At 41.8% G+C, this 23,481-nt stretch overlaps 1 protein-coding gene across 1 annotated transcript in view; it reads left to right on the forward strand.

The window, feature by feature from the left end:
- Positions 1-23,481, forward strand: part of LOC137331314 (sodium/hydrogen exchanger 9-like) — a 313,260-nt gene that overhangs the window by 155,282 nt on the left and 134,497 nt on the right. The window contains exons 11-12 of the mRNA XM_067995036.1: positions 11,784-11,895; positions 18,807-18,960. Coding sequence (XP_067851137.1) covers positions 11,784-11,895; positions 18,807-18,960 — 266 coding nt within the window. The remainder of the gene's footprint in view (positions 1-11,783; positions 11,896-18,806; positions 18,961-23,481) is intronic.

The raw sequence follows: 23,481 nt of genomic DNA on the forward strand, positions 1-23,481 counted from the left end.
TTGAGAGGAGATTTGATTGAGGTATTCAAAATCATGATGGGTCTGGACAGAGTAGATAGAAAGAAACTGTTCCCATTGGTGGAGGGGTCAAGAACCAAAGGGCATAGATTTAAGGTAATTGGTAAAAGAACCAAAGGCGACATGAGGAAAAACTTTTTTACACAGCGAGTGGTTAGGATAAGAAATGAACTGCCTGAGGGGGTGGTGGAGACAGATTCAATCGTGGCTTTCAAAAGGGAATTGGATAAGTACTTGAAGGGAATAAATTTGCAGGGCTGTGGGGATAGGGCGGGGGAGTCGGACTAGCAGGATTGCTCTTGCAGAGAGCCGGCACAGACTCGACAGGCCAAATGGCCTCCTTCCGTGCTGTAACCATACTATCAAATTCTATCAAACCCTATCATTATCATAAAGTCCTCTATCAGGTCACCCCTCAGCCATAAGAGCCCCAGCCTGTTCAGCCTTTCCTGATCAGGATATCCTCTCAGTTCTAGTATCATCCTTGTGAATCTTTTTTGCACCCTCTCTATGTATGGAAACCAGTATTGTGCACGGTACTCCAAGTGTGGTCTAACCAAGGTTCTGTTCAAGTTTAACATAACTTTGCTTTTCAATTTTATCCCTCTAGAATCGAAACCTAGCGCTTGATTTGCCCTTTTTATGGCCTTATTAACCTGCGTCGCTCCTTTTAGTGTTTTGTGTATCTGTACCCCTAGATCAGTTTGCTCCCCATCCCATTTAGATTTTTATTATCCAAGCAATATGTGGCCTCCTAATTCTTCCTAACAAAATGCACCACCTCACACTTATCTATATTGAAATTCATTTGCCAATTACTCGCCCATTCTGCATGTTTATTAATGTCCACTTGCATTTTGACGCATTCTTCCATTGTATTAACTACACCCCCCAATTTGGTGTCATCCGCAAATTTTGAAATTGTACTTCGAATTCCTGGATCCAAATTGTTGATGTAAATTGTAAACAACAGTAGTCCCAGCACCAATCCCTGTGGAACACCACTTCCCACCTTTTGCCAGTCTGTGTAGCTACTCTTAACCCCTACTCTCTGTTTTCTATTTTGTCGCCAACTTGCTATCCATTCTGCTACCTGTCCCCTGACTCCACATACTCTGACCTTAGCCATGAGTCTACGATGCGGTGCCTTATCAAAGGCCTTTTGAAAATCCAAATATATTACATCTACTACATTACCCTTATTTACTCTTCCTGTTACTTCTTCAAAGAATTCAACAAGCCTGACTTTCCCTTCTGAAATCCGTGCTGACTATTCTTTATTATAATTTCATTCTCTAGATGTCTTTCTATTATATCTTTGAGTAAAGATGCCATTATCTTTCCTACCACCAATGTTAAGGAATAACATTAGCCATCCGACAGTCCTCTAGCCTTTATTTCTAGGGGGATGGAGTATAAAAGCAGGGAAGTCATGCTACAGCTGTACAGGGTGCTGGTGAGACCACACCTGGAGTACTGCGTACAGTTCTGGTGCCCTTATTTAAGGAAGAACAAACTTCATTGGAAGCAGTTCAGAGAAGGTTCACTAGATTGATTCCGGGTATGGAAAGGTTGTCTTATGAAGAAAGATTGACAGGTTGGGTCTATACTCATTGGAGTTTAGAAGAATGAGAGGAGATCTTATTCAAACATACAAGATTCTGAGGGGACTTGATAGGGTAGATGCTGAGAGGATGTGACCCCTCATGGGGGAAACTAAAACTAGGGGGCATAGTCTCAGAATAAGGGGTCGCCCGTTTATGACGGAAATGAGGAGGAATTTCTTCTCCGAGAGGGTCATGAATCTTTGGAATTCTTTACCCCAAAAAGCTGTGGAGGTTGAGTCATTCCAGGCTGAGTTAGACAAATTTTTGATCAGCAAGGGAGTCAAAGGATATGGGGAAAGGGCGGGAAAGTGGAGTTGAGATCAAAGATCAGCCATGATCTCATTAAATGGCAGAGCGGGCTCGACGGGCCGAATGGCCTACTCCTGCTCCTATCTCTTGTAGTCTTATGATCTTATTATAAGAAATAGGAGCAGGAATTGGCCATATGGCCCTTCGAGCCTGCTTCACTATCCAATCAGATCATGGATGATCTTCAACCTCTACTTCACATTCCCGCCCAATCCCCATGTCCCTTGATTCCCCTATTCCCTTTTCTAATCAATTTTTATAAATATGTAATAGTGCCTCTCCTATCTCCTCCCTAACTTCTTAATATTCGTGGATACAATCCATCCGGACCAGGCGTCTTATCCCCTCTAAGTTTGAATAGTTTATCAATTATCTCCCCCCTTTCTATCTTTAATGTTTTAATATCTTTTTTGACCTTTTCTTCTAATGTCCTGCCCACCTTGTTAGTCTCCCTCATAAATACTGAGGCAAAGTAACTATTCAATATTTCTGCCATTTCGCTGTCATTACCTATGAGTTTATCTTGTGCCTCCCCTAGTGGCCTTATCCCTATTCTGATTTTTCTTTTGTTATTTATGTGTTTGTAGAATATTTACTATTTCTTTTTATATTCGATGATAATTTAATTTTGTAGATCCTCTTTGCTTTCCTAATTGTTTTTTGACTTCTTTCCTAACCTCTTCATATTCCCTTTTGTCATCCTCTCCTTTATTGTCTATATACTTAGTGCATGCCTTTTTCTTTAGTTTCAATTTTACCCTCATCTCTTTAATCATCCTGGGGTTTCATTATTGGTTAGTTTGTTCTTTCTTTTTAGAAGAATATATTTCTCCTGAACGCTATTGATTACAGTTTTAAATATTACCCACTGCTGTTCTATTTCTTTGTCTGTCAAAATGTTTTTCCAATTACCTGCCCTAGTTGCATTCTCATCCCCTCAAAATTAGCTTTTTTGCAACCTATTACTTTGGTCTTTGTCTTACGTGTGTCTTTTTCAATCATTATTTTAAACCATATTATGTTATGATTGCTATTGCCTAGATTTTCCCCTAAGCTTATTTCTCTTATCTGCTCTGGTTCATTTCCCATTACTAGATCCAGCAGTGATTCCTCTCTTGTTGGGCTTCTCACATACCGGGTAAGAAACACTGTTCCTGTACACACTGTAAAAGCTCCATTCCCTTTTCTCTTTTCTCTTCCTCTTGCCAGTTTATTTGGGGTTAGTTGAAATCTCCCATGATTATTAGTCGATGTTTTTTACTCATTTCATAGTGCATGCCTGGTCTCAATCAGGGCAAGAAAGTAACACATTTTTTTAATGAGTTTTTTTTTAAATCATTTGCTGAAATGCCGGAAGGTTCTATGGATCCATGGCCCAATCTAGTTGCAATTGCCATGGAGACATAGCTTTGACCTGATTTATGAGCCTCTTCATTGTGGCACAGAGATTGTTTCTAATTTGACCCTTTCAGAATTGGAGCTTAGATAACTCGAAGATAACAGTGTTTAATTTTGCAGGGTTTTGTGTGTAATTATTACAAAGTGAGCATGCCATTGTTTCACATGCTGAGTTGAACAGTAATTAGATCAGAACTGAGAAAGGACAATGACTGGCTCAGTGGGATCCTTATTGTTTAAAATAAATACTCTGGGCTGCATATCAAAAAAGTATTTTTTAATTAAAAGGAATCCACCAAGTCCCCCAATAATTTTCTCTCTTTCTTGGCTAACTGAAGAATTTTACAGTATGCCATGCGTAGACTGAGGCTGCAGTAATTCCTCCCATTGAAAATGATTTGCATTTATATAGTGCCTTCTCATGCTTCTCCGAAACATCTAAAGCATTGCATGTAAATGAGTTACAACACCAACAACAGCTTGCATTTATATAATGCCCCTTGTATTGGAGTCACATCACCGAGTACTTTAACAGATTGGAGAAGCAAATGGACACCAAGTGAGAGGAAAAAGAATAGGTAGAGTGGAGTGAAGGGGTGAGGCCAAAAGTCTAGTTGTAGCAAAAAGTATCTGGTAGGCTTTTGAGGGTGTAGCTTGGTGGCTGAAAAAGCAGCGGTCAATGGTGGAGTGAAGAGGACAGAGGATGTGGAGTGAACAGATGTCACTGGAGTGTCAGCCCCATTTATATCCTCAAGCCCTGGAGAGGGGCTTGAACACAATCATAGAAACATAGAAAATAGGAGCAAGAGCAGGCCATTTGGTCCTTCTGGCTTGCTCCACCATTCAAAATGATCATGGCTGATCGTCTAACTCAGTACCCTGTTCCCGCTTTTTCCCCATAATCCCTTGATCCCTTTAGCATTAAGAAATATATCTATCTCCTTCTTGAATACATCCAATGACATGGCTTCTACTGCCTTCTGTGGTAGAGAATTCCACAGGTTCACCACCCTATGGGTGAAGAAATTTCTCCTCATCTCTGTTCTAAATGGCATACTCCGTATCCTGAGACTGTTATCCCTGGTTCTAGACTCCCCAGCCTTCTGGAACATCCTCCCTGCATCTAGTCTGTCTAGTCCTGTTAGAATTTTATGTTTCGATGAGATCATCTCTCATTCTTCTAAACTCTAGTGAATATAGACCTAGTCGACCCAATCTCTCCTCATACGTCAGTCCTGCCATCCCAGGAATCAGTCTGGTAAACCTTTGTTGCACTCCCTCCATGGTAAGGACATCCTTCTTCATATAAGGAGACCAAAACTGCACACAATAGTCCAGATGTGGTCTCACCAAGGCCCTGTATAACTGCAGTAAGACATTCCTGCTCCTGTACTCAAATCCTCTTGCAATGAAGGCCAACATACCATTCGCCTTCCTAACTGCTTGCTGCACCTGAATGCTCGCTTTCAGCGACTGGTGTACAAGGACACCCAGATCTTGTTGCACCTCCCTTTTTCCCAATTTATCACAATTCAGATAATAATCTGCCTTTCTGTTCTTACAACCAAAGTGGATAACCTCACGTTTATCCACATGATACTGCATCTGTCATGTTCTTGCCCACTCACCCAACTTGTCTAAATCACAATGGAGCCTCTTTGCATCCTCCTCACAGCTCACATTCCACCCCAGCTTTGTGTCATCTGCAAACTTGGAAATGTTACATTTAGTTCCCTCATCCAAATCATTGATATATATTGTGAATAGCTGGGGCCCAAGCACTGATCCCTGCGGTATCCCACTAGTCACTGCCTGCCACCTTGAAAAAGACCCGTTTATTCCTGCTCTCTGTTTCCTGTCTGTCGACCAATTCTCAATCCATGCCAGTATGTTCCCCCACAATCCCATATGTTTTAATTTTGCACACTAACCTCTTGTGTGGGACCTTATCAAAAGCCTTCTGAAAATCCAAGTACACTACATCCACTGGTTCTCCCCCTTTGTTAAGCATGATTTCCCTTCCATAAACCCATGCTGACTTTGTCCAATCCCGTTAATACCTTCCAAGTGTTCTGTTATCACATCTTTTATAATAGACTCTAGCATTTTCCCCACTACTGATGTTAGGCTAACTGGTCTGTAATTCCCTGTTTTTTTCTCTCCCTCCTTTTTTAAATAGTGGGGTTACATTTGCCACCCTCCAATCTGCAGGAACTGTTCCAGAATCGATAGAATTTTGGAAGATGACCACCAATGCATCTACTATTTCCAGGGCCACTTCCTTTAGCACTCTCGGATGTAGATTATCAGGCCCTGGGGATTTCTCAGCCTTTAGCCCCATTAATTTCCTTAGCACTATTTTTTACTGATACTGGTTTCCTTCAGTTCCTCCCTCTCACTAGACCCTTGGTTCCCTAACATTTCTGGGAGGTTATTTGTGTCTTCCTTTGTGAAGACAGAACCAAAGTATGTGTTTAATTGTTCTGCCATTTCTTTGTTCCCCATTATAATTTCCCCCATTTTTGACTGTGAGGGACCTACATTTGTCTTCACTAATCTTTTTCTCTTGACATATTTATAGAAGCTTTTGCAGTCAGTTTTTATCTTCCCTGCTAGTTTACTCTCATACACTATTTTTCCCCTCTTAATCAATATCTTTGTTCTCCTTTGCTGAATTCTAAACTGTTCCCAATCCTCAGGCTTGCTGCTTTTTCTGGCAATTTTATATGTCTCCTCTTTGGATCTAATACTATCCCTAATTTCTTTTGTAAGCCATGGTTTAGCCACCTTTCCTGTTTTATTTTTGCGCCAGACAGGAATGAATAATTGTTGTAATTCCTGCACACGTTCTTTAAATATTAGCCATTGCCTATTCACTGTCATCCCTTTTAGTAAAGTTCCCCAATCTATCATAGCCAACTCGCACCTCATACTTTCGTAATTTTCTTTATTTAGATTCAAGACCCTAGTTTTGGATTTGACGACCTCATTCTCCATCTTAATGAGGAATTCTATCATGTTATGGTCGCTCTTCCCTAAGGGACTCCGCACAACAAGATTGTTAATTAATTCTTTCTCATTGCACAATACCCTGTCTAGGATCGCCTGTTCTCTAGTTGGTTCCTCAACATATTGGTCTAGAAAACCATCACGTACACACTCCAGGAATTCCTCCCCCACAGTATTATTGCTAATTTGGTTTGACCAATCTATATGTATTTTCTGACTTGGAGGCAAGGGTTCCTGCAGCTGAGTCAGAATTACATGAACCCCATTTTACCTAAATGATTATAGTCCAAATGGGTGCTTGATGACCTGTCATTGCCTTGCATTGACTGCAAGGTGCGAGCGAGTGTGCCTTCAGGTGGCCATTTTGAGTATGATGGCCTTTGACCCCTTTTTTTGCATTTGCGTTATAACTGGAACAGGAGGAGGGGAGAATAACATTTTTTGAACACAAATATACTAAGTTATTGTTGACTGTTTGTTTTCTTAGGGGAAGGAAGTGGAGGATGTTGTGTGCTGCAAAAATACCAGCTCACAGTGATGTTATGTAAGTTGGGCATGTTCTTAGAAAAGGGAAGGTTGAGAAGTGATGTGCTTTGTGTTTTTAGAATTCTAAAGGTACTAGATAATGTGGGACCATGACGAGCTATTTCACCTTGTTCAGAACAGTAGAACCAGAGGACACAGCCAGCGTTTGAATGGGAGTAAATTCAAAACAAATTCAAGGAAACAATATTTCAGTGAGTGAGTGGTCAATATTTGGACTAGGCTCCCTCGGGTGAAAACAGTTGATATTGATTCATTCAAATGTAAATTAGATAGATTTCTTTCAGAAAATAATATTTTGGGATACAGTATATGAGCAATTTAAGACATGACATGTGGTAAGTGTAGCATGCTTGGAAGGAACAGGTGACCTTGCGTTATGTCTGGGTCTGTTGTAGACTAATTGATAAGAGATTGATTGCTATGATTAGTCAACAATTCCATTATCGCAGTATCTAGCGTCTACCAGCATAGAAGAAGGCGAACTAGATGGATTTTGGTCTTCTCTTGTCTAGCAATTCCTATGTTTCTACATTACAGAAATGTATTCCGGTTTTTAAGCAAAAGCAGCCTTTGTAAATTACAAAGCTGTTTCTGCTGAAGATTCGGAAGTCCATTTTAACCAACTTTAATGATTGTGTGAGATTTTAAAAGTAATTAAGTTTTATATGAATAGAAGTCTCAGTAGGGTGTTATTGATGGAATAAGCTTTTAAAATAAGAAATTTGCTCAGCTGGCATAAAATATACCTGAGATCGCCTTTGCTGGGCCTAATCTATGTTCTTCTTACCCTTTTCAAACATGAATCACTTGAACCTGGGCTGTGACCAGGGTTGAATAAGTTAACAGTCCTTATCAGGTTGAGCCAGTTGTGGGGGAATGAGAGACTTAGCTTGCAATCAAACTCCTATCAGTGGACAGTTATTTTCAGCATCCAGCCTTCCCTGTGTAGACAGCTCCTGAACTCAGAATCTACTTTCAATATGAATTTACAGCTGGGTCATAAATACATAACTACAAAGGATCACTTGCACATCCACGTTCACAAGTCTGACAAGCTGTGAGAAGGGTGACTTTTGCTCTTGAATTTCAGATATAACCGCTGCATAAGATTTTTTAACTTTGACCATTAAGTTAAAACATTTGCAACACTCTTTACCTCCAGGCTGATCTGGGTTGTGAAGCAGGGTATTTGCATCAGGCTGCTTTAGATAAGTTCCTGGAATTTTTAAGGGTTTTTTTCTAACAAATTACAATATTTAAGCTAATCATGTTTGCAAGTTATCTCATCTAGAGTAGTCCTCCATTATCGATGGAACGACTCATCAAGGGGAATCTTCTCAGAACATCATTTGTCATTTCTGTCACTACGATTGGCCCATTTTTAAACAGATTGTGAAGCATCTGTGTTTTGCCCTATACTCAAACTGGTAAAATGTAACAAACCATGCAGCAGTGATGCATGATATAATGGAGGAAAAACCCCTGGATGTCTCCTAACTGGACCGATGACACTAACAGCTGTGATGAGATGTCGAGGCCCTCAAGGGCATCTTCTTGCCTTGTGTTTCCTCAAATGGAAGAGAATATAGGCTCCTTGTTCAACAGAACTGTAATTAGGGTGATTTGGAAAATATTTTTTCTGAAGAAAACATAATAATAAACTACCTGTATCTACTACCACCGTGCTAAATGGGATGGATTCAGAACAGATCTAGCAGCTCAAAACTGGGCATCCATGAGACGCTGTGGGCCATCTGCAGCAGCAGAATTGTATTCCAGCATAATCTGTGACCTCATGGCCCGGCATATTCCTCACTCTACCATTACCAACAAGCCATGGGATCAATCCTGGTTCAATGAGGAGTGTAGAACAGCATGCCAGGAGCAGCACCATACGTACCTAAAAATGAGGTGCCAACCTGGTGAAGCTACAACTCAGGACTACATGCATGCTAAACAGCAGAAGCAACATGCTATAGACAGAGCTAAGCGATTCCACAACCAACGGATCAGATCAAAGCTCTGCAGTCCTGCCACATCCAGTTGTGAATGGTGGTGAACAATTAACTAACGGGAGGAGGAGGCTCTGTAAACATCCCCATCCCCATCCTCAATGATGGCGGAGTCCAGCACATGAGTGCAAAAGACAAGGCTGAAGCATTTGCAACCATCTTCAGCCAGAAGTGCCGAGTGGATGATCCATCTCTGCCTCCTCCCGATATCCCCACCATCACAGAAGCCAGTCTTCAGCCAATTCGATTCACTCCACTTGATATCAAAAAACGGCTGTGTGCACTGGATACAGCAAAGGCGATGGGCCCCGACAACATCCTGGCTGTAGTGCTGAAGACTTGTTCTCCAGAACTAGCTGCACCTCAAGCCAAGCTGTACCAGTACAGCTACAACACTGGCATCTACCCAACAATGTGGAAAATTGCCCAGGTATGTCCTGTCCACAAAAAGCAGGACAAATCCAATCCAGCCAATTACCGCCCCATCAGTCTACTCTCAATCATCAGCAAAGTAATGGAAAGTGTCGTCGACAGCGCTATCAAACGGCACTTACTCACCAATAAACTGTTCATTGATGCTCAGTTTGGGTTCCACCAGGACCACTCGGCTCCAGACCTCATTACAGCCTTGGTCCAAACATGGACAAAAAGAGCTGAATTCCAGAGGTGAGGTGAGGTGAGAGTGACTGCCCTTGACATCAAGGCAGCATTTGACCGAGTGTGGCACGAAGGAGTCCTAGTAAAATTGAAGTCAATGGGAATCAGGGGAAAACTCTCCAGTGGCTGGAGTCATACCTAGCACAAAGGAAGATGTTAGTGGTTATTGGAGGCCAGTCATCTCAGCCCCAGGGCATTGCTGCAGAAGTTCCTCAGGGCAGTGTCCTAGGTGCAACCAGCTTAAGCTGCTTCATCAATGACCTTCCCTCCATTATAAGGTCAGAAATGAGGATGTTTGCTGATGATTGCACAGTGTTCAGTTCCATTCGCAACCCCTCAAATAATGAAGCAGTCCGAGCCCGCAAGCAGCAAGACCTGGACAACATCCGGCTTGGGCTGATAAGTGGCAAGTAACATTTGCGCCAGACAAGTGCCAGACAATGACCATCTCCAACAAGAGAGAGTCTAACCAGCTCCACCTTGACATTCAATGGCATTACCATCGCTAAATCCCCCACCATCAACATCCTGGTGGTCACCATTGACCAGAAACTTAACTGGACCAGCCATATAAATACAGGCTACAAGAGCAGGTCAGAGGCTGAGTATTCTGCGGCGAGTGACTCACCTCCTGACTCCCCAAAGCCTTTTCACCATCTACAAGGCACAAGTCAGGAGTGTGATGGAATACTCTCCACTTGCCTGGATGAGTGCAACTCAAGAAGCTCGACACCATCCAGGACAAAGCAGCCCGCTTGATTGGCACCCCATCCACCACCCTAAACATTCACTCCCTTCACCACCGGCACACAGTGGCTAGAGTGTGTACCATCCACAGGATGCACTGCAGCAACTCGCCAAGGCTTCTTCGACAGCACCTCCCAAACCTGCGACCTCTACCACCTAGAAAGACAAGAGTAGCAGGTACATGGGAACAACACCACCTGCACGTTCCCCTCCAAGTCACACGCCATCCCGACTTGGAAATATATCGCCGTTCCTTCACCGTCGCCGGGTCAAAATCCTGGAACTCCCTTCCTAACAGCACTGTGGGAGAACCTTCACCACACGGACTGCAGCGTTTCAAGAAGGCGGCTCACCACCACCTTCTCAAGGGCAACTGGGATGGGCAATAAATGCCGGCCTCGCCAGCGACGCCCACATCCCATGAACGAATTTTTTAAAAATCTAAAGCTGAGTACAGTCACAGCTAGTGTATAAGAGGCACTTTGCTGAATGTTTAAGTCCTCTTTTATTCAGACTAATACACTAGTGAAATTCATGGTCCAGAGTTTAGAATACTCTTTATTCCTAATAAGATAGAAACCACTTAAGTGGTTTGTTTTATAGAGATGACCCACTGGAAACCAATTCCCTTACTGCATTCCTCTGGACCTAACTGTTGGATGGCCAACCCCTGTCTATCTGATTAGGTGGGACAACTGCCGTTGAATCTGGATAAAATTTTGTACTTTTTTAAAACTCTGTTTGCATGATGGTAGAGAAATTTCAGGTTAAATTCCCAATATGCTTTATATGACTCTTCACCAGTTTCCATGACTACATCTGTTGGTACAATTGCTGTACCTGACAGCCAACTAAAATACCAGTAGGCTTTATATATTGCTGAGTCAGGGAGGTGTGCAAACAGAATATTATGAGCTGTGACCTCTCTTAGGCAGGATGGTCAATTAATTGGACATGGTGTACTGATTAAATGTCTAGTAATATATTTCCTGTTCCTATAACTTATTCTTGGTACTTCTTCTAAGTTTCTCAAATTTCCTATTCCCATACCTTCCCATTCCTTATACTTCCTCCAGAGTTGCTTTCCTTTTATCAGCTGGATCTTTAACATGTCCTGACGGTAGTGCTTACGGTTCAACGTTCTTGTTGTTAATTGTATCATGGGATTTATATCAATTTGTGTTAATTGTATTCAGGTGGTGTGTTCAATTGGGAACTCTCGTATCCTTTTTACACAGAGCATTTCTGGGGTATGGTGTGTGTGTGTAAAAGGGATCTCTGTGAATAAAGGCTTTGGAAGCAACTGGAGACCAGGATCTAGTGTTCTATCCTTCAGCACTTGGCTATCCGATTTATAATACTTGTCTCCAAAGAAGTCTCTGGTACAATGAGATGTGTAATGGCTGTCATCAACGCACAGGGTAACTATTTATCAGCTGATGATATGTTTGCTATTTTCCTTAAGCTATTGTATCAACAGCTTGCCATCTTTGTGGCTCGAGCCTGTAATATATATCCGCTATCCTTCCTGCTTAACCTGCGCCGTAAAAGAAAAATCCCATGGAACTTCCAGCACATGATGATGTTTTCAGGTATGTCAATTGTACCTGGTTGGTGATGCCTTGCTCTGAATATTACAGTTCATATTTTGTCTGGTAATGCCTCTGTGAAGTGCCTTATGATATTTTTCTATGTTAAAGGCGCTATATAAATGCTGGTTGCTGTCATTGCCCAGTACAATAGAAAATGCTTGTTGTGATCATGAAGATATAAGGCTCAAATTCTGGTTGTCAAAACTAAATTTGGCCTTGTGTGCATTTTTTCCTTTGGTTGTTCTGATCGGTTTGATGCTAGACTCCTGTCATGACCTACGCATTGTTCTGCAATGACAGGCAGTTCAAACACCTGATAAATCTTAATGTTTTTCTCTCCTCATCCTTTCTTATTTTATTAAATTCATTTAATGCTATTGATTTAGTCCCATTCATTTAGCTCCCAACAGGCACTATGAGCAGAAAGTTAACTGACTCCATCCTTTCCATCCCTCCTATTTCCTTTCCTGTGGTTTTTTTTGGGCATATGTGTCAATCTGACTGCTTCCTGCAGTCTCTAAACATATCTGGAACCTTCCCACCCTCTTCCGGAAAGAGCTGTAGCTGTGTTCTGAATATGTACTTTCCAAAGAAGACAATGATAGTGTGTGTGCGCACAGATACTGAAATGTGTATTTATCTGGTGGGATGGAAGTGACACCTAAGGTTTTTAACATGAAGCTTCCATCAAGGCAGCTGTTTACAAGATACACAGTACATGCAGTACTGCTTTGTCCAGAATGTTGTAGAGCTTCGAGTGGACTGCAGTCACTTCAGTGCTTTTCCATTGAGTGCACACTCCCATTCCTTTTCCTCCCAGAATGTATTACCTCATACTTCTCCACATTAAAACACATCTGCCACCTTTCAGCCTAATCCGCTAATCAATCTATGACCATTTCACAATAGGACACACCACTAATTGTGTTGTAACATCTATTTGGTAGAAAATGGAAGAACATAAATGAAAAAATAAATGCTCCCTTATCCTAGAGGCAGCCAGTGCCCCTACAGCAAACGCTGGTTACCATAAGACAAAAGTCCTGCTTGATGAGCATCCAAATCTTGAAATCTTAACTTTTCAACATTGAGTGCAGATTTGGGCAGCATAGGATTTTTCACATCAAGTTACATTGAAACTACAGCACAGAAACAGGCCATTTGGTCCAACTGGTCTATGCTGGCGTTTATGCTCCACACAAGCCTCCTCCCTCTACTTCATCCAATCCTATCAGGATACTCTTCCATTCCTTTCTCCCTCATGTGGTTATCTAGCATCCTCTTAAATGCATGCTATTTTCCTCAACTACTCCTTGTGGTAGCGCATTCCATATTCTTACCACTCTTTGGGTAAAGAGGCTTCCCCTGATTTACCTATTGGATTTATTAGCCACTCTTTTATATTTATGACTTCTAGTTTTGGACTCCCTCACAAGTGGAAACATTTTCTCTACATCTACCCTATCGTTATCTTAAAGACCTCTATCAGGTCACCCCTCAGCCTTCTCTTTTCTAGAGAAAAGAGCATCAGCCTGTTCAGCCTTTCCTGATAAGGATATCCTCTCAAACCAGGTATCATCCTTGTGAATCTCTCTTGCATCCTCTCCAATGCCTCTATATCCTTTCTATAATATGGAGACCAGATCTGTGCACAATACTCCAAGTTTAGTCTAACCAAGGTTCTATACAAGTCTAACATAACTTCCTTGCTTTTCATTTCTATCCCTCTAGAAATGAACCCTAGTGTTAGATTTGCCTTTTTTTATGGCGTTATTTACTTGCGCTGCTACTTTGTGATTTGTGTACCCCTAGATCCCTTTGCTCCTCTATCCCGTTTAGACTCTTATTATCCAAGCAGTATGTGGCCTCCTTATTCTTCCTACGAAAATGCACCACCTCACACTTATCTATATTGAAATTCATTTGCCAATTACGTGCCCACTCTAAGTTTATTAATGTCCTTCTTGCATTTTGGCGCATTCTTCCTTTGTATTAACTACACCGCCCCCCCCCCCCCAATTTGGAGTCATCCACAAATTTTGAAATTGTACTTCCGATTTCCTAATCCAAATTGTTAATTTAAATTATGAACAATAGTGGTCCCAGCACTGATCCCTGTGGAACACCACTTCCCACTTTTTGCCACCCCTACTCTCTTTTCTGTTTTGTAGCCAAATTGCTATCCATTCTGCTACCTGTTCCCTGACTCCACATTTTGACTGTTCTCTGAGTACCTGCTGTGACTTGCTGAGGGAAACAATGAACTGCTGATCGAATCGCAATATATGGGTTGGAAGCTAAGTTAACATGCACCTGTCACTTGGACTGAATTTAGACAGATGCTTGTGTGAACCCTGGCAGATGGTGCTGTATTCAGATCATCCCCATCTGAATAGAATACAATCTGTGATATAAATGGGACCCATTTGTCTCAATGAGGTACAATGGGCCATGTAATCATGGTTGTTAAGAGGCTAAGAGATTGTCATTTTCAGGTTTTGTGATCTGCCTGGAACCACCTGCACAGTGACTGGCTGTGTTGTGATGCCAAGGCACAAAATACTTGTGCCTGTGCCCTGGAGTTTGCGGGTGAAGTACTGCGTTAATGTTCTTTTCCCAATTGACTGGAGGGCACAGATTTAAACTTCTATTACTTTAATGTAATTTCTACAGTGGGATGCCCAAAACTCTACATTGTACTCTGACTATTGCCTAACCATTTCCTTATACAAATATGTCATTACCTCTTTGTCCCTATTTATAAAGGGACACAGGTCCATGGCTTTATATCTTGGCATTCACACTCTGAAGCCTCCTTCTTCCTGCTACCAGTCAGAGCAGTACTCTGAGCCATGCACTAAGGGGTGTGGGGTGACAGAAAGGATGGAAAATCAGCTGCGGACAAACATCAATGCCCTCTCTTCACTGACCAGAGAGCGTCAATGGCAAAAGCCTGCATTCCCCTGCTCATCCACTCCTCAGTGAGGATACACTGGCTTTGAGATTACAAAGGAGAGAAAATAGCAATCAAATGCACTTTGTTTAATTTTAATAAAGATAATGTGATTCCTTCTTTTGTGCTGTTCAAGATGAAGGTTATTTGTGCTGGGGAATTGAACGTTTCCCATTTTAAACACCAAGCACCAGCATCAAACACTCCCCCATCAGGTATGGCAAGGCTAGATGCAGAGTAATGCTCCCTCTGCACTGCCCCAACAATGCCCCTCAATCTCAACCTAGGAATAGCCACCCATGTTGCACCAGTGACATTTTTTCTGTTTCCCACACCAGCCAACCTATGGCCTCTGAGTGAGACGAACAACTGTTCATGTTCCAATTAGGGGCAGTTTTATACAGTAGGCTGATGCCCACTAGTAACTGGGTGTAGACTGCACAAATTCATTTCACATTTGCTGCATACAGAGAATGTCATTGCTTATGACACAAATAGGGTTTCTGCATTGAAACAATTCAAATCGCCGATTATGTTGAAATTCAGATTTTTGTTATTTTTAATAGGAAGGGGTAGATGACACAACTAGTGAGAGTGAAATAAACTTCTTGCTTGGAGGTTATTAATATCTTTACTGAAATCTCACATTTTCTCCATGGTCTGGAATGAGTTATCTAACTGCACATGAAAAGTCCCAATGAGAAATCTAGGGCCTGAGTCTTGTCTCTGTTGCGACCAATACTGAATAGCTTGTAGAGAACTGCACCAAAACTGCTATTTGGAAAGCCATTGATTTTTATCTGAAACTCTAGACATTTAAAAACTTTAATCTCCTAATATGAACTCTTCTGCACAATTATAACTGCCATTCCCAATAACTGTCTAGCCAACTCCATCTGGGTTTTCAGGCTGGTTCTGAAAGAAGGAAATGTCTGGTTTCCAGTCCTCGTTTGCCAACCAGTAATAAAGACATCAGCAGTTCTCTCATTCTACTGTGTTGTCTCCTATGCAGTGTGTACAGACCTGTTCATGAACAGTGGTTATCTTCAATGTTTATTGAACTTCTACAAACAAAATACACTGCCTGAAAGGGTGGTGGAAGCAGCTTCAATAGTAACTTTCAAAAGGCAATTGGATAATTACTTGAAGGGGAGAAAATTACAGGACTAGAGGGGAAAAGAGCAGGGGAGTGGGACTAATTGGATAGTTCTTTCAAAGAGCAGGCACGACAAGCTGAATGGCCGCCTTCTGTGCTGTATCATTCTATGAAAACAGACTGAGGATACCGAGCAAGTAAATAGAAGTGCAGTCTTTTTTTTAAAAAAGTTGTTTAAAGTTAATTTTTTCCCCCCATATTTTAATATATTCTGTTGCCTTTTTGGTTCTTCATTTCTCAGATGAGTGTAGTCTGATGATTTGCTCCTGTGCTTTTTGCAGTGCTGATGTGGAGCTGTTACTTGAGTGGCTTGCCCTCAGTAGATTTTCCTTGTTTCCCCGAAGGCAGTGTCTAACTTTGACATGACACAAACCAACTGGGAAGTCAGAATGGAATTTGCTGCTTAGTGAAATTAAAAGAAGAAAACTGCAAATGCTAACAATCTGAAACACAAAGAGAAAATACTGGAAATGCTCAAAAAGGTAGTGAGCATCTGTAAAGAGAACAGACAGATTAACACTTCAGGTACAATCCTTCAGTTGTGACAAAATAACAACAACAGCTTGCATTTATATAGTGCTTTTAACGTAGTAAAATGTCCCAAGGCGCTTCACAGGAGCGTAATCAAACAGAATTTGACTCCGAGCCACTTAAGGCGATAGTAGGACATGTGACCAAAAGCTTGGTCAAGCAGGTAGGTTTTAAGGAGCGTCGTAAAAGACGGGAGAGAGGCAAAGAGGTTTAGAGAGGGAATTCCAGTGCTTAGGATCTAGCCAGCTGAAGGCACGGCCACCAATGGTGGACCGATTAAAATCGGGGATGAGCAAGAGGCCAGAATTGGAGGAGGGCAGAGATCTCGGAGGGTTGTAAGGCTGGTGGAGGCTACAGAGATGGGGCGGGGTGAGGCCATGAATGGAATTGTAAACAAGGATGGAATTGTAAACAAGGATGAGAATTTTTTTTAAATCGAGGCGTTCCCGTACCGGGAGCCAACGTAGGTCAGCAAGTACAGGGGTGATGAGTGAATGGGACTTAGTGCAAGTTAGGATACAGGCAGCAGAGTTTTGGATGAGCTCAAGTTTATAGAGGGTGGAAGATGGGAAGTCGACCAGGAGAGCATTGGAATAGTCAAGACTAGAGGTAACAAAGGCATGGATAAGGGTTTCAGCAGCTGATGAGTTGAGGCTGGGGCGGAGTCGGGTGATGTTACGAAGATGGATGTAGGCGGTCTTGGTGATGGAACAGATATGGGCTTGGAAGCTAATTTCAGGGTGAAGTAGGAACGGTCTATGTTCCTGCGAATGGTATAGTTCAGCCTCAGACAGTGGCCAGGGAGAGGGATGAAGTCACCACAATGTGCACAGAAGGAGGACACTTACCTTCTTCACCTTCCTCCTGATAACAGCAAGTAAACAGAAGTCCAGTCTGTTTTTAAAAATAAGTTGTTGAAGTTTATTTCATTTCCCTTTATATTTTGTTCTGCTTCTCCTTTTGATTCTCCATTCCCCAGATGAAAGTGTAGTCTGGTGAATTGTAATCTTATTTTTAATTTGCAGCCATGTATGAAGGGCCTGGGTTGATTGCATTGATTCAGTTAGTAACCTCCCTCTGTGTAGCTTGAATCTGTGCTTTTACTGTGGCCTTCAGCCTCTCCTTTGGTACACCACCTGCAGCAGGACCCCCACTCTTCAGCATCAAAGGGATCACTGTTATCCACATATTGCAGCTGTGCCATTGTGAAGAATTAGCCCCCTTTTTTTTCCCACCATCACAACTTACCCTTGATGGTGAGCTGCAGCCCTTTAAGACCTACTGACTCGCCAAATTTTGCACACTCTAACCAAATGTGCTATAATCCAAGCACTCTGAGCAAGCTTTTCACGTGCCTGTAACCTACTCAAATTAAGGGAAGAGTATTTGGCTCCTTTTGGCATTTACCTTTTTTTAAAAAATATATTTTGGCTTTTTGAAAAATTATTTTCTGACCACTGAATAAACCTGAACCAGCATTGGATAACCAAGAATCTGGCACATTCTCATTCCACTCAGCAGCATGGATCCCTTTGATTGGATGCATGCCCTGTCAATAGATGAGTAAGGACCCCACCTGCAAACTAACCATCAGAGAGAATGCCTATCTGCCTTTACACACTAGATTTAACAGAGTTGCGGTGCATGCCTGCCACTTCTTCTCTTTCCCCCCCCCTCCCCCTCCCCTCTTCCATACCCGATGAGATTGCCAAGAGGGGGATACATACTCCTCTCTCTAGATAGTGAATCCCCATTCGTAATCAAACATTTATATCCCCTTCCCAACCCCTACAAACTCACTCACTCACTCACTCACTCCTGACCTTTGTGTCTGATACCCTAGGCATAGATGCCTACCTGCCAGCTACCTTTGGTTTGTTAAAATGCACAGAGGGATACTGTTTTACCTCCCTACATGTGTGAGAAATTTGAAGGGAAATTGTAGTCATTTATTCTGGAATGTTCTGAATTCATGCCAAATTGGGACCACTTCTGGTTTTCAGTTCAGCTCATCACATATCTTTATGACTGAGCTGGCTTGAGTTTTGATGGCTGGAAATCACTCTGACTTGTCAGCCGTTGCTTAAGCAGCCAGAACAAAATAGTAAAACCCAGTTAGGGTATGTGTTGGCTGTGAGCATCTGTGACTAACAAGGATTTGACGCTTCCACTTATATTTCTAGTCATTTCCAAATTGAATTATTTGCTGCTGTTCCTGCATGTATATGTGTCTGCGTATTAATCTAATAACTAGACCCTTTGTTCCCCAAGGCCTGCGAGGTGCCATTGCCTTTGCCCTGGCAATCCGAGACACCGACTCGAAACCCAAACAGATGATGTTCACCACAACCCTGCTGATTGTGTTTTTCACTGTCTGGGTGTTTGGAGGGGGCACCACTCAGATGCTCACGTGGCTTCGTATCAGGTTAGTGATCACTGGAGAGAGCAAAATGTTTCCAGGATTTGGGAAAGCCTTAAATGAATCAGGGCATTGGTTCTGAAAACCTTCAAGAACTAATCACTACAATTTTCTGCAATTTAAGGAAGCAGCGTGCCTTAATTTCATATTGCTACTGGCAGAATTACTAATATTAAACAGCCAAACGAACGATATTCCTACTGCCCTGCCAGGGTTGCCATTTTAAACATATGGTGCCATTCCGTAATTTCAAATAGGGGGCCAACTATACATCCTGCAGATTGTGCCACCCATCTGTAGTCTGACCCTATTCCACAGGTGGCCTGTGTGATGGTGACTTTTTTCTGGTCAGCTGGGTGTCTGACACAAGTGGAAACCCATCAGTATGTTTGACGGTCTCCTCGCCAAGTTGCTGAGACATTTACACAGGTGGAGTTTCTGGTTAAACAACATGGATTGCATGCTCTCTTCTGATGGGGACAAATTCCATTTACGAGCAAGCTTAGGCATAAGTTGGCAAGAACTAAGGTTTAGGGATCCATAATCAGCCCCGGCGAGCAGGAAAACAGTGCTCCGGCCTCTGAATACTGGGTTGATATCTAGCAGGGTACTCGTGTCCGACGAGAGTGGAGTGGCGACCCTCCCCCATTGTATCTAGCCGGTCCTCCCGGCAGTGGGTTGAGTCACGTTAATGACCTGTCCACGTAAAAAGGGAAACATTACAGAAACAACCCAGAGCACGATCTGCTGGATGCAAAAAAAAAAAAGCAGTGGAAGAAATGGGTAGCCTCATGTGCTACGAGGCACCGAAGGGAAAAAAGAGAACTGTTAATCAGGGACACTGCTGGACTTTATTCAGCTAGAACCGTGCTGCTTACCAACACAGAGCATTCTTGATGCTTGTCCAATCAGCACCACCATTGGCTTGCAGAATTACCTGGAACCATGTGGCAGGAATCCCAACTCTTGGTGACAGACTGGTTAATGAATCATTAGTGGCCTGGAATGCAGCAGACCTCCCAGGCTCGAGTATTGGTTTACTAACTCTGCCACCGAGCTTTGACTTGGTTCCAATGTTCCATTGCCAGGCATCTTGGAGCCACCTTGACTTCAAAAGGGATTGGCCTTATCTCAATACCCTTCATTAACCCTCCTGGCCTCATGATGCACTGCATCACAATTTATCTCTGTATCAGCTCTCGACTGCTCCCTAAAGGCTTCAAATACCACTTCAGAGGCCTTCTGCTTTCACCTGACATCTCCTTACCTTTGCAATTATCTTTTAATAGGACCCTCTTTGGTGGATGAGCAGCTAGTAGGCTCTCACTTCCACTTGTTTGTGACTTCAGCTGCAGAAGCAAGGAGATAATTAGCCATGTCATCTACATTCGAGTCCACTTTATCAACAGTCACACAAACCCAGTCACAGGCAATATGATTGATGATATCCTTGTGGCTGAGTATTTTGGTCCGAGCACTTGGGAGTCTGACTTGGGAGTCATCCTTTGTCGCAAGACCAACATCTTGCCCAAGACTGCTAAGAGTTGTCCTCTTGAAAAAGAAGGGAACCGCTGAGTGGTCTGAGGTATCCCAGTGATGTCGAACAATGCAATTGAAAAGCCGAGAATGTGCCATGCCCATACCGATGCCATATAATCGGTGAACCTTGAAAAGGAAGCAGGAGAACCACTGCTAGAGAGATTTGCACTATCCTCGAAGTTCCAGATCTGACATTCTAATCATCTATAGCTGCTCTACAAGACCAACCAGAAACATACCTACAATCTTGAGATCCCACATGATGAGCTCGCTATCACATCAGTCACTTCAATTGATCTGGAGGATATGGCCAGATTAGAAGTGTGCTATGGAAACTAAGGAAAACAGTAGTTCTTCTTACAAAGTACCCTCCAGAAAGATCAGGGCACAGTGCAGACCATTGCAGATTCCTCGCAGGAGAAATGAGCTTTTAAGTTACCATGAGAGTTGAGACAATGCCATAAAGAACAAAAAAAAACAAAGTTCAAATTACAGCCTTAAATTACAGCCTTACATTCACACGCTATTGTTTCTTTTAATGCATAGATATCAACCACATAAAATGAAAACAATGGCTATAACAATTAAAAGTAGCTCAAATTAAATTTATAGGCTGTGATATCACTGCTGCACAATAATATGGCCATGTGATCACAGAAGGGTGTAAACAGGGAATTATTTTTTTAGTTCTAACACAATTAAGGAGAAAGTAATAGGTGGGAGGCATGACTATAAGGAAATAATAATCTTACTACATTTTGTGTGGCACATTGAACAACGAGAACAAAGCTTGAGTGCTCTATTGTATCTTAACTCTGGAATGAGATCATTTTTCTCTGTAGTCATTGCCATCCACCCAAAATAAAGGTCAATCGGTTTGTATTGGACTAATCGGTGCAACATTGTTTGTACACAATTAACTTCTGCTTGTTGTATTGCAAAGAACATTGGAAAATGTCAAATCAAAAGCTGTTACAGTATTTATAGAATCATACAATGTTACAGCACAGAAACAGGCCAATCAGGCTGTTAAGTCTGCACTGATGTTTTTCTCCACAGAAGCCCACTACTCCAGTCCCACTCACCTACTTGCTCCCCTTGAATCTTCTTTCGTTTTTTCAAGCAACTATAAAATTCCCTTTTAAAAGAATTTATGGGCTTTGCTTCAGCAATGGTTTGTGACAGGACATTCCATGTTCTAATCATTCTCAGTGCAAAGAAATTTCTTCTAACTTCCACTTTCAATTCTTCCTGTGATTATCATGAATATGCGCCCTTTTCGTTACTGTTTTGCCGAACACTGGATTACATAGAAACTACAGCACAGAGAAAAGCCATTCAGCCAAACCAGTCCATGTTTGTATTTATGCTTCACATGAGTGGTAATCCTAATTAAGGTGTCCACCCTGTTCCTTTATTCCTTAATTGTCCTTTCCATCAATCACCTATCTAACCTATTAAAAGTTGACATGGTCCCTTAAGCACAGCACATTTAAGAAAATGCAATTGAGGAAACTTTTCTCTTTTTAATGTAGCAGAACCTGATACCATGAAAAAGCATTCAAAGAAATACAAAATACAGTGCAGGTTTCAATAAGGAGCAATAAAATAAATTGCCATAGAACACCAGAAATAGTGACTTCGGGTCCTGCCTGAAATTTCGGGCATAAATTTACGCCCATTAAGAACTAGTATAAATGCAGGAAACTCACGTTCTCTGGACTTTTGCATGGGGGTAGGGCTATGTTAATGAACTAAGTGTGGTTTCAGCAGATGTAACTCGGAAGCGATGCAAATGATCAAGGAAATTTGCACGTAGCGAGGTTCTGGCATAAAACTGGTGTAAGTCATTTACGCGCAAATTTCCTCAGAAAAACCTGGCACCATGCAGCTCTTATGCCATTGCTGCGCTGAAAATAATAAGGAAATTCCAGGCCAATCTATCACTATTTACTTTATCATAACTCTTCATAATCTCGTTTTAATTATTCATTTGTGATTTTGCTGGTTTATAAATATGACACATTGCATGTGTGACACTTTGAGGTTCTGTTACATGTTAGAAGATAGAATTGGTGAGAAGTGACTTCTGGTTTGCTGGAGAATGTTGTAATGTTAGCTGCTAACTTGGCCTATTACTTTAAGGCCACTGCTCAGCTGCTCTCTAAATAAGCACAACTGGAATTTGGTAAGAGGTTAATTATTGTTGTAGGAAGTTTCTCCAGATTGGCATCTCCTTGGGTTCTCTCCTTGGGAAGAGGCCAGATTTTCTCAATGTCAGAAATACAAGCAGGAAGTGACTAGCTTTATTTCTCTTTGTGTATACTTTTTTTAAAGGATGTTCAATGATTCATTGATGTTTTATTCAATATGTTGACATTTGAAGTGTGATGGATACTCTCAAAGCTTTTTTATTTTATGATTATAAAATAGAGTAGTATTTCTCTGAAAAAAGCCTCTCTTCTTGCTGTAAGTTAATCCTATTATACCCCATTATGGTGCAGCACTATCTTGTAAAACATACTTCTTCCTATCATATGACAAAGAGCTATATTGTTATAACTTGGTGACCTTAATAGTACTTAATAGAATGGTCCCCGTGGATTGGAAGGTAGCAAATGTAACTCCACTATTCAAGAAAAGAGGGTGAGAGAAAACAGGGAACTATAGGCCAGTTAGCCTGACATCAGTAGTAGGGAAAATGCTAGAATCTATTATTAGGGACGTGGTAACAGGGCACTTAGAAAATCATAATATGATTAGGCAGAGTCAACACAGTTTTATGAAAGGGAAATAGTGTTTGACAAATCTATTAGAGTTTTTTGAGGGTGTAACTAGCAGGGTAGATAAGGGGGAACCAGTGGATGTAATTTATTTGCGTTTTCAAAAGGCATTCGATAAGGTGCAACACAAGGTTGTTACATAAGATTAGAGCTCATGGGATTAGTGGTAATATATTAGCATGGATTGAGGATTGGTTAACGGACA

The sequence above is a fragment of the Heptranchias perlo genome, chromosome 13, assembly GCF_035084215.1.
Source record: "Heptranchias perlo isolate sHepPer1 chromosome 13, sHepPer1.hap1, whole genome shotgun sequence".
NCBI classification, from domain to species: Eukaryota; Metazoa; Chordata; class Chondrichthyes; order Hexanchiformes; family Hexanchidae; genus Heptranchias; species Heptranchias perlo.